The sequence below is a fragment of the Symphodus melops genome, assembly GCF_947650265.1.
Source record: "Symphodus melops genome assembly, chromosome: 18".
NCBI lineage: Eukaryota > Metazoa > Chordata > Actinopteri > Labriformes > Labridae > Symphodus > Symphodus melops.
The window spans coordinates 15,171,898-15,184,355 of NC_136708.1; the positions used below are offsets into that span (position 1 = coordinate 15,171,898).

General features: G+C 38.7%; 1 protein-coding gene across 6 annotated transcripts in view; it reads left to right on the plus strand.

The window, feature by feature from the left end:
• The window catches only part of csmd3b (CUB and Sushi multiple domains 3b), a 311,217-nt gene that overhangs the window by 154,713 nt on the left and 144,046 nt on the right, over nt 1–12,458 (plus strand). For 4 of the 6 annotated variants that reach the window (XM_079368618.1, XM_079368619.1, XM_079368620.1 and 1 more), the window contains exon 6: nt 1,417–1,624. In XM_079368618.1, the coding sequence (XP_079224744.1) occupies nt 1,417–1,624 (208 nt within the window). The remainder of the gene's footprint in view (nt 1–1,416; nt 1,625–12,458) is intronic. The other 2 variants (XM_079368621.1, XM_079368622.1) reach the window with 2 other exon arrangements.

Here is a 12,458-nt window from a genome sequence, read left to right on the forward strand (position 1 = left end):
CAGTGCCTGTCTCCACTCTTATAAAAGACGTGCCTTTTTTCGGCTTATCAGTAAGTGCAGTTGGAGGACGACACACATCTGGTGTTTCGCTGTCTTCTCTAAACATTGATTATATCAGTGTTGGAGAGTAAAATTAATCACGTGTCATCCTAAATTGCACTTCACTGGTGTTGGAAAATCCATGTCTGCTGTAAGAGTGTATTACATACAGTATTGCCTCTTTTATGTATAACTATAAATTATACAGTTATAATTTATACCACATTTACAGTTGGATGTTTACGCTCTCTGAAAAAAAGGTTCAACATTGTATCTAGTCTTACTGGGGCACTGGATCATTTGACTCGGCTCAATTTGCTTTAATGAATACGTTGTAAATTGAAAACTCAAGAATATGTTGTCTTAAAATCCCCAAATGTTCACTTCGGTGTCTGGGGAGGCAAATTGAGCATAGCCTTTCCTTTGCTGAACAACCAATGCCCTAGTGGGACAAAAAGGTCCAATGTAGGATGTTTTTTTATCTGAGTGTATCTGTATAAATTATATGTGTATAATTTATGCCGTGTGCACAGCGCAATCCATGTGTCTTTATCTGTTATACAGTAATCAGTACTAGCAATTACTACCAATCAGATGTGATCCACAATTAAGAATACCAAGGCAAATCTATCACCACATCTGGTCTTCATGTTTGAAACTAATTAAGAATTAAATGTTTGATTGACACTAAAAAAGCCGATTGGGAAACAGTCGAACCTAAAGTTCCTTGGTGGTGATTGGAGGAGACGAGAGCGGTGCTCTGTGATTGCGGGACAGAAAACTTAACTTGCTATTTGAGGAGAGGACAGCAGCTCTGAGTGTGACAGGAACTGCAGCTTAACCCGTTAATCCCACTCCTGATTTTAACTGGCTCCAAGAAATAGGATTGATTAATGGTAAAGAGCTGAAAGAACAAAGATAGTTTTTTTTTTACTACTATTAGTTAGACATTTTTCAAATATATTTTGGAGGAGAAGTGTAATAGCTCCTTTTTTTCATTATACGGTTTTATGATATGACTTGACAGTTTGTGTCATGAGAAAAGCATTTATTTCTTTAATTCAAGTCACAAATTAACATTAAGACTTGAGAACATAGAGAGAAGGGAGAAGAGTGGGGAGCTGGGCCAGCTTACCGTTAATCTTACCTTTTAAGTGAATGAGGAAGTAATGCCAGTTCTACTGAGATATAAATTACAAATTGGAGAAATAAACTTAGTGATAGGATTGGTAACTGACCGCCCCATCTCATATAGCCGTGAAAGAATATTAATTGGTCCAAAAAGCAAAAAGTTTAAGTTAAACAAAGTCCGCCCCTCAGTCCCTCCTCCTCTCCCTAACCCAGGTTTTCTATTTGTCACTCTGATTTGATTGACAGCTGAGGACACATGTGGGGGCACTGTGAGGGGCGGCAGTGGGGTGGTGACCAGTCCCGGTTACCCCGGCAACTATGGTAACCAGGCCGACTGTACTTGGATCCTATTGGCCGAACCTGGAGACACCATCTCTGTCATCTTTACAGACTTCCAGACTGAGGAGAAGTACGACTATCTCGAAGTGGAGGGCTCCGAACCACCAACCATTTGGTGAGTCACTTTATTTCATCCTTCGTGTGTGTGTTTGTTCGTCGAAGTGGTGCTGAGTAATGTGAAAATGTGGACATGTGGGTCAAAGCTCAAAGTGAAATTGTGAAATGTAACCATGAGTCATATATATAAAATAAGCTTTGTGTTAAAAGTGACAAGTTTTATATTTTAGAACCTATTTTAGGTTCACAATAAGTCGCCTATTTGAATATTTATTTTTCATTACTCAAAAAACCGGTGTAGGGTGAGGTTATATCATAACTGAGTAAACCATAAATGGAAACAATGTAACATAGCCCCAGTGTACTGTGGTGGTAATGATCAGGTCCGAATCCATACTGTGCGAAAAAGACGAAAGGATGAAGTTGACATTTTTGACCTGGCATTTCTGCAAAGGCGGTGCAGTCACATAACTGCTGAGTTTATGGAACAATTTAACCACACTTGCAGTAATAAAAAGTTAGAAGAGGTGATAAAACTAAGTTAGGACTCAAGTAAGAACAGGTACTAAAATGAAAAGATTATTACAGATATAAAGAACACTTTTTTATCTCTTGCCCTTGAAGCAATCCTTCAATTGGAAACAGATAGATAAATAAAATCAAAGTATAAAGTGTGTGTTTGTGTGTGGCTGTATGATCACGTGCCAATGTTCTGCATGGGCCTCATGTTTTACAGTTGAATTAAGTGACGTGTGTTTGTGAGTCTTTAATAAGCTCTATGTTTTTATTTTATTTTCTCATATTTGTGTTGCTCTTGCTGCTTATTGATTGTTCGTAAATGAAGGTATTGATCAACCATTGCTGTTGCTGTAACCAATTTGTTTCTAATTATGGTCAGGGATGTTAGTGTTGGTGCACGTCTGTAATTGATTTGGAACAGAAAATGTCCAGGCAAAGGCCCTCTGGAAAGTATTTGAGTTTATATACAGGTGTTCAGTACCCGATTCATCACAATGACTATCACTTCTTAATCTTGTTGTGAAAGGTGTGGTATGTAGAACTTCATGAGGAAGTGTAGCAGAGAGAATCACTCCCATGATTCCCTGCGGGCCTCTATGTCATCTTTTGTTATTGTTTTGACTGAGATAAAACTCGCAGCAATTTTTACTTACTGTGTTTAACTGAACATGTTAGGATGGACACTTTTTATTGCATGAAGAAGCAGCAGCTAATATTACACTTTCAACCATATACAGAAGGTAGAGTTTTACTTTTCTTACTTTTAAAAATGTTAGTCATGTTATTGTTTGTCAGAAATCTGTGCTGAATATTTTTGAAAAGGTGAATGGTGTTATCCTTCAACGCTTAATGCATTAAGAAGGATCAAGTGAAGGTAGTATATAAATTATAATGACATGTTAATTATGTTAATTTTAATATATTTGGCCTAAAGATACACTTTTGCACTTTAGTCCAGGTTTACATATGCTACAATAAAACCAAGCTGACAAAAACCAACAATTCTATATTTGTGACAAGGTACGGGGAAGCATCAGGTCATTCAGGCTTTTATTTTGAACCACAGGCAAACATAAAACCTTATTGCTGTGAAAAATCTCCTTCTTGGGAGTATTCAAAGCCCATATTTATAGCTTAGAGTTGTATTGTTTCCCTTTAGGGGAAAATGCACTGGTGACTGACAGTATGTGATTGAGTCTGACCGGTGTCTTGGCTCGTGTTATATATCGCTCTGTTATTTACTCACTCTGGAGTCTCATACAGAACACTGAGGTCAGTGTGTTCATGTTTCTCATACCACAGTCAGGTCTTTTCTCACAGCCTGGGTGATAATATGTTTGTATTTGCACTAAGAATAGAGCAGTGACATCCACCGCTGCAAGCAACTGGCCCTGATGTCGTAGCGAACTGGAGATGCTAAACTGGCCTTTAAATAGAGTCAGAGTTCTAGGCCATTGTTTTTAGTTATTAGTTTAATAATTAATTATGTTAAATCTACTCTTATTGCCCATTCAACAAAGCACAAGTGTTTCATTTAACTCACGCAAGTCATGGATTCAGTTTTAGAATGCACAAGGCACCTGGGAAGAGAAAACAAAGTAATCCTTTTGGCAAGGCCCTCTTGTTCTTCAGAGGTGTCAGAAGAAGTCATGAAACAATGTGTATAAGCTGATGCAATGCTCTCAGGGACATTGCAGAAAGCACAACTTTCAAGCCTCGCAGTAGATGAGAAACCTTGCTAAAGTCAATCCATGGTTTCACTCATGTCTAACATAAACATAAAACAACATATTTTCAGCAAAACTGAACCCCAAAGGAGTGGATAAATTCTCCCCAGTTTAAAATATCCTCTTTCTTTTGAGGCATCCTGATGACAGAGTCAGAATTTGGTATAAACAGCTTGATCCCTGGGACTCTTTCATCCTGTACATAGTGCAGGGTGCTGTTACAATTGTCTCGGGGATGTTTTCTTGAAACATGAACTCAGCTCCACTTTACCTGAGCGTACCTTGGTGTTTTTGCTATCCAGCTGCATTCCTTCATCCCTGCATTTTACCGTCGTTCGGTCGGACACTCTCAAAACAGAGAATTCATCATTTCAAGACTCCTTCTAAAGAAAACCATTCGCGTTTGCTCCCTTTAGTGAGCTTCAGAAGAGTGACAAGTCAACAGGAATGTGCACACAGACAAAAAAAGGGGCTTGCGCACCTGCTGTTTTCCCCTTTATAGAGAAAGTGCTCTTTTTGGATGAACAAAAAACAACATTTTTGCACACAGCCTGAACCTGCCGATATTTAGTTAAATATCAGTTTGGGAGAAAATTTAATCCAAGTTAGCGGGGATGCCCTCTTCTCATTCTGCAGTAGCTGGGAGTGTACATACACCACACACAAACACACATATACCCAATGCATTGACACTCAGTCATTGGGATGATGAGTTACTCTGAGGCAGAGACAGGCATCAAGTATGTGGTCAAAGTTTTACCACCTTTTGTTAAATTTTAGATCTTGTATTAATGGGCTTAAGGAAAAGTTTCACACTATTTGGCAGAAAGAGTCTCTTTGTTCAGCAGTTTAAAATGTGTCTCCATCACCTTAGTTTGAATAAATGATGCTTGTGATGTAATATTAAGAATGAGTAGAATACCGATGGTGAAGTGAATGTGTTCCGAAAAATATCATCAATAAAGAAGTGAAACAGGAAAGTAGGCTAACCTAGCAAACAAGCTCTTTCACAACCTTCTAAAGGAGGTGTTGTAAGATGAACAGGAGCTGTGGTTAAAATGAAACAGGAAGTTAGTCTTCGGCAGCAGTATTTAGCTTGGTTTCTGAAAGCGAGATGTCAGAGGGATCGTTCACATCTGAGGACAATTTATTGAAACACAATATGTGTGTATTGGCTATGACGACACTTGAAGCCACTGAAGGGCTATGTTGGCCGGCTAACAGATAACTTGCTTGCTATAGCATACAGTATCTTACAATCAAACCATTCACCAATACAACTACAGTTCCCACCTCATATGGTTTGGTCTCCTGTTGCAGTCGAACCGCGACTACTATGCTCCTCACCTGCCTTTTGACCCAGGGTTTCGAACTGTATTTAGCATTGACACACAATACAAAACACTGACACTTGAAAGAACAACTCCAAACACTCTTAACTACAAAAAACTGCTCCTTAGATGATTTCCATGTCTAATCAATTAACTGACAGTAGTTTATTAATCCTTAAACAGTGTTGCAATATGTGTCATTTCTGGGGAACTGTATATTTATTCAATTAAAAAAAAGCTCTTTTGTGAATTTAGGCCCAATGCCCTCCCTAAACGCCCCTTCATATCCCTATAGCTCAACACATTAGAGTACAGCTGGAATGAGTTGAAAGGTATTTGAAGAATAAAGCAGCTGCAGACTTTGCCAGCGGAACACATGGAAGTGTGCTGGGAAATCAGTAGAGATTTATTGACGTATTGAGTGAGGACAGGATCTCAGGGGAAGTGCATTGATTCCATGACTCTTAGAATTTGGACTGTTGTAGAAGCAGCAAGAATATAACTGGCTGCTGGCAGGGTGTAAATGGATGGTATAGTCAATGTTTTTATTTCGGAACAGCATGGCACACAAGTGTCTGCTGGGAGTGCAATTTGGAAAGAATTTAAACCAATGGAACTGTTGATATTATTAAGAATTATAAAAAATACATACCAGTTGTATTCAGAAACTGCCACTCTTAGTTTCTTAATTGGGAAGATTTTTTCTCTCAGCTTTGTCCTTTTCACATCTTTCTTTTGGCCCGCAGCCAGACAAGATAGCAGTTTGAATTTGACAGCACAAAAGGCATGCTTCCCAAGAACAATCAGTCAATGAACTTCAGCAGATGGAACGTGAAATATTTTCTAAATACACTTGAAGCAATGACACACTGAGGAGACAATGATATTGTGGTTTGGAGAGGCATAAGAGTGCAAAAATGAAACCAGGGCAAACAGATTACCCTACAGGCAACACACTGCAAAACTGATACGGAGAGCCTTTAAGGACCTCTTCCGAATGAAAAATTAACACATAAATAAAATGCCTAATGTCTGCTGGTTAGCTCCTCTTCCAGTTTGGCATCAGTGCAACTTTTCATGAACTTTTTGAGCAGTGAAGTTCATCCTGTGTATCTTTGTTCAAGTGTTTCTGGCTTAAGTATCTAAGCGTGTGTTCATGCAAGTAAATGTGCAGACACGTCATGGACAGAGGATTTAATCTTCTGTGTTTATAAAGTAGAATTAGCGGATTTTTGTCCTCCATGTCACCGTGAAAACTCTTGAAGCTTGATATTGACAGCATCTATCTCTGTCAACAACACTGTTTCCATTCCCCCCTCTCCAAACAACCTTTATTTATCCACCTTATCAGACTGATGATTATGGAAGGATGGGACTCATTGAAATTACTTTAAAAATGGAGAGCAGGTACAGACTAAACACTTTGAATTGAAACTGTACAATAACTGCACTTTCAGCGAATAGAGATTGCAGTGTAAAAAGTCAAACCTGATGTGACTGTCCTCCCTTGATATTAACAAAGTTGCTGAAATCAGAGAGTAATGTAAAAGCACATTTTGTCCTCTGCGACCTCCTTTAAAGAGTAGATCCTGGCGACAGACATACACCAAAGAGAATGCCATGAGCACTGTTGGCTTGAGCAGATGGTGTATCAGGCAAAGCAGTTTCTGTTTGAACGGGCAGGATTTTTAAAAAAAAATGTTTTTAACTTTCTGTAAATTGTGTGAACAGTCTGTTTGAGGTATCAGATGCACACTGCAAATCTGGACCAGGTGCTTTGTACAACAAAAGAGACAATGTTGTCCTTTATGGGTTTTGTTCAGCACAAATACACATTTTATGACATAAGTTTCTTGCTTATGCATTGTTCACCGTAAATTAAGTAGTTTTATGTTGATTTTTATGTTGATGATTTGGCAGCCATTTCTTTAAATAGTGCTGGACTGTTCCCCCCAGCACCATAAACCCGAGTCAAAGGAGGCTGGTTCTCAAGAGTGGTTCAAACTAGAGAATATTCTAGTTTTTGAACATCAATGAACTTTCTTGGTAATATGGAAAAGACACAAATGAATTCTGTAAATTATCATTAAAAAAACATAGTTGTTTTCTACAGATGAAGTCCTTCAAGAAAATGTGGTGTACAAATATACATCATAGACATTTTTGTTCCTAAAACTGCTGCACCTCTTTGGCAGGATTTAAACTACTGACCCTTTACATTGCAGGAAAGTCGCTGAAAACTAGGCCATCCTACTTCATTCCTTAACAATTGCCTCACAACACTAAGTGCTAATACCCTAATTTCCATTGGCAATTTGTGGAAAGGGGCTAATAGCCAAAATGTTAATTTCCAACGGCAATTAGCAGAGAAAGCTAATGGCTGATTTGCTAAAATGTTGAGAGTGTGGAAAAATTAGTTATGTGTTTATCAGTTGCTGCAGGGCTGACAATGGTGGCTTGACAAACACACACATACACACAGAAACAAATACACACAGTTGTTGCCTACATCCATGTTCACATCCACAAATTCACAAGCATATACACTCTTTGTCTGTTTCTCGCACAGACAGTTGTGTCTAATCAGTATGCAGAGAGGTATGCTCGCGCCTATGAGAGCAGTATATCGCTGTGAGCTAAGTGCCTGTAATCCTAGCCTAACACTACACACCCTGATACACCATAACACACACAAACACACGCAGGTTTTATATTTTGTTGTTTCAGAACCAGTTGCCCTTGAAACCAAGTAGAGCATCTTAAATAGAAGGATTTCTACCAGGCTCTTGGTCTTTCACTGCTTTATCTCCAGCTTTCCTCTCCGTGTTCGACTTTATTTTCTCTTCTCTTCTTTTCTCTTTGCTACTATCCATCCATCCACGTGTCTTTTTTTCTCTCCCTTTCTTGCCCATATTTCTCTCTGCATGATTCCAGAATATAGGACGCTATGTTTGGTGCTCAAAGGTGCACACACTTGACAACCCATCACCAAATTCTCAGTAATTGTGGACCAGGCTATTCAAAGTCTGTCATTCACCAATCATCTACATGTCAAGGATGTGTGTTTTTAAGCAGCACTTCTCGCAGAAAACCTATTTTGTCAGTATTGAACTGGAGCTGAAGCCATGTCATCAACCTCCTGCTGTCCTGCCGCCCTATATGCACTTAGTTTGGCAGAGACTTAACCGTGCCAAGACACACACATTGCTGTACTTTGAAAGAATATTTACTTGAATCATTGTGAAAATGTGGCTGATAATGATAGTTTAAGGATCTAGAACTGTGTTGACTCGGCTGCTAAAATCAACATTTGCACAAACAACTATTCACGAAGCAGTATGAAAAACGGTTTTTCTAAGTGTTTGGAATTTGGAGGCTAACAAATTTGTCTTAAATTTGATTAACAACACAAAAGGCACAGCTTGACAGGATCACTGGTCAAACATGCACTTCACACCTTTAAGAAACTTAAATAGAAATATCACACACACTCGATAAGCGTTACATTATAAAACAAGTTGAAATTAAATACAGTCCGAAGAATGACATGACAATTGTATGTGCCAAGGATCACATTAAAAACTCAACAAAGCATGCAATATTTTCTGGAATGAGATGAAAAATAGAAAATATCCAGCATTGTTTGCCAGGAATTTGATCGATAGAAAGATGAGATTAATATGAATGTAGGCTGTGTCAGGGTAAAGTGTTATATTGACTGGAGCAATACGTAACAGTGTTTATCGAGAGCAGGTGGATGTGCAGACCTGCGGGAAGGAAGGAAAGCTGGTGATGCACGCCCACAGATATCACCAACCTGCTGACAATTTTGAATGAACTGTAGTTAAATTGTCTGACCTTAGTCTGAAAGAGTTTTGTGTGTGTGTGTGTGTGTGTGTGTGTGTGTGTGTGTGTGTGTGTGTGTGTGTGTGTGTGTGTGTGTGTGTGTGTGTGTGTGTGTGTGTGTGTGTGTGTGTGTGTGTGTGTGTGTGTGTGTGTGTGTGTGTGTGTGTGTGTGTGTGTGTGTGTGTGTGTGTGTGTGTGTGTGTGTGTGTGTGTGTGTTTGTGCAGGATATTATGCTTAGCAAGTGCTAATCAATGCTTCTGGCAGAGAGGATGCTGGGATAGCAACACCAACCAGAATAGGAAATGGAGCAGTGACCTTGAACACAAGCAAACACACATCTGCTTCTCTCGCATGCACAACACACAAACACACATATTGGATTAAATAAGTATTAAAATCTGAGGTTAAGGTTTCCTAAACAGAAACAGGGACACATGAGTTTCAGATTCCTGAGTCAAAAGCCTGAACCTGATTTTGTCAAGCATCTCACATGATTCTCTGTGCCTCTGTTTGTAGAAGCGGTTCAGTAGTAAAAGCTTTGCTGTGCAGAGTTTAAAGGGACCGTGTGGAGTTCTTGCCCGCTAATAACAGCTACATTCCTGACCAGATATCTTAATGACATAAAAGGGCTTTGTATTGAGGTGTGGTTTTGTGTCTCATGCTAGCTTGCGTGAGGACTCACGTGTACAGGCACAAGCAGGTGACACAACACACGTTTCTTCCAATTGTTTCACACTATTCAAATGATTGACAGGTTCAGTAATGCGGCAAGAAAAGCAGCAGTGTGCCATCAAACTGCTGGGACAGCAAGCTAGCAAACATGGATGTAAATAATGCAGGTTTCACACACACAAGTTGACTTTGAAAATGTTTTATGAGCGAGAAAATGTATCCACCACATTATTTAGGGCCTCAATGATATACACCAAGCTTTCTGATGACAAAAAGGGAATGTGAGCAGATCTCTGCATAGGAAAAAATGCCACCACGTACATGCAAGCTACTGAAACTACCATATGAATATCATAGGGAAATTACAAGAGGAAATCTTTAATGGTTTTAGTCACTGCTCATTATAGAGTAATTTGCATGTGGATATGAAACATTTCATAATCGATCTTTTATATTTGGGTATCCAGAAGTAATATAATGACTGGTAAACATTGGATTGTAGATATTTGAGATTTTTCTCCAAGGAAGAAACCTGTAGCAAATTTCCAGAACGTCAATACTGGTGAAGAAGATTAAGATAGCTGTATATATCTGAAATTGAAAGCCCAATAGACATGAATGGCAAAATTGGCCTGATTTGTCCAAGAAAGAACTATGTTGACATGTTATAACACAATGTAGGATTGTAATGTTGTCTTTATGGATATCTTTCATGGTTATGACTAGAAAGAACTGAACTAAATATATTTCTAATGTACTGTATATACACTCTAGCTATTAAATTTCCACAAGAGCCTGGGCTCGTGGCAGCGGCTTAAATAGCCAACATAAAAAGGTAGTTTTGATAGAAGCTGCTTGAAAGGACGATCACCTGCCAGTTGCATATTGTTTAACTCCTACTCATCTGCAGTGCTGCCTGTGAGCATTTGTCCAACTATAACTTTACAGCAGTAGAACCCCTGGGAAATGTGTCGCAAACACACCAGCGCATTGCAACATTTGACCCAATATTTCCTAAAAATCTCATTTTTGCTGATTTTCTCTACTTCTCCTGGAGCTCACTCTGGCATCACTATTGCAAGTTGTTGCACCGAAACAACACTGAGGAGGTGAAACAGTGCTGAAACTTTAAGCAGAAAAGATTTTAATATGCTCGGTTAAGTAACACTGACATATAAAAACCACAAACTGTCATATTTCAGTGATTCCTAATCTTATTGTTGAGTGAGAAATAAAACGTTTGATGCAGCTTTAGTGTAGTATCTCAAGCTTTTTGTATCTATATCTTCTTTTCTTCTTCTTCTATTGAAATAAAACATACAAATCGTATCAAACATCAAATATTTATTGAAAATTTGGGAGGGAGTATTGAGAATTGATTAACAGAAAATTAATTGGTCAAACAACTCTCATTTGGAGCTTGTGAACAGTTTCATGATGCAGGCTATTTTCATGTGGATCTTTATGCATAATTGCGTAACTGTGACCTTCACACTGTTTTTCCTGAACATAAATTCTTAAAACCAATTTCTGCTGGCCCAAAGTGTAATTTAGGTCTACAAGTCCATTGTTCTATCTTTGCCTAAGCAAATTTACCCTCAAATTAATTCACACCTTTAATAGCTTTTGAAACAAATTACTTAAATCTGTTGGGGACCTTTTTTGTGATTTGTGGAAGCCACAAGAGGACAGGAGAGAGGGGAGACAAAGTGACAAGTTAGCAAGAAAGGTGTCAAGGTGTTTTTTAGTGAGGCAGTGTCAGGTCGTACAGAACAAGGCAAAAACGACAGGAGACAAAAGAGAAAAGGTGGTTAAAAAAGGTGCAGAAAGGATAATTGGGGTGAGAAGAGGAACAAGGACAGATGATGTGGAGATTAGAGTTCAGTTGTTGTGGTAGGGGGGGGAGACAAAACCAGGGGTGCAGAATTAGAGACAGTTTGGGGGTGCTAGATCTGAGTTGATAGAAGAGCTATTGGGGAGCAAAGAAGAGAAGTAACAGGAACAGAAAGCCCTCAAAGACACTATTGGGTTAAGAAAGAAGTTTGTTGAAAAAGAGACGGACACACTGAGGGGGACAGAAAAAGGCAGACAAGGACACAAAGCTATATTTAAATCGTATATATTATATTTTTAATTCCAGTGCCATCCAGACATTTGACATCAGCCAACATTAACATAAGTCAAGAACATTAATCCATGCTTTTGGTGAAACATTAAAACAGACAACTTTCTTAGTATTATAGTTCACCATTTTTTGTAAATACCATTAAACTGGATGAAGGATTTGGATCACTAATTACCTGCTCAGCTGGCAGCTCCCAAGGCTCCACTTTATAGGTCTGGGTTTTTTCTTCTGTTTTTTTTTTTGTTTTTTTGCCAGAAAATTGGTTATTGAGGGGTTTGCCAGTCTTTATAACCAAGTCAGGTAATTATTGGAGACTAGGAGCTTCAGGTGGAGCCAATAAAAAGTATATGAAACTGGAGGACTCCTTACGTCAAAATCAAAGTCAAATCAATAAGATAGTGAGGGTCATTTCACAACCGCTCCCTCCCTTCCATGTCAATTTAAATACTGTTTTGTTTTTTATTTATTTTATTTTGTAACATTGTTCTTTAGTCTTTTCAGGCCTTTATCGAGACAAGACAGTGGAAACAGTCAGATTCAGTGATAACACAGGCTGACCGAGGGTATAAGTCACACCCAGTGCTGCCCCTTTGAAGGCGATAACTTCTCTACATAGGATCCATGCTTTTAACAACTAGTGCCAGAAAATCACTTTTTTCATGAAACTGTTT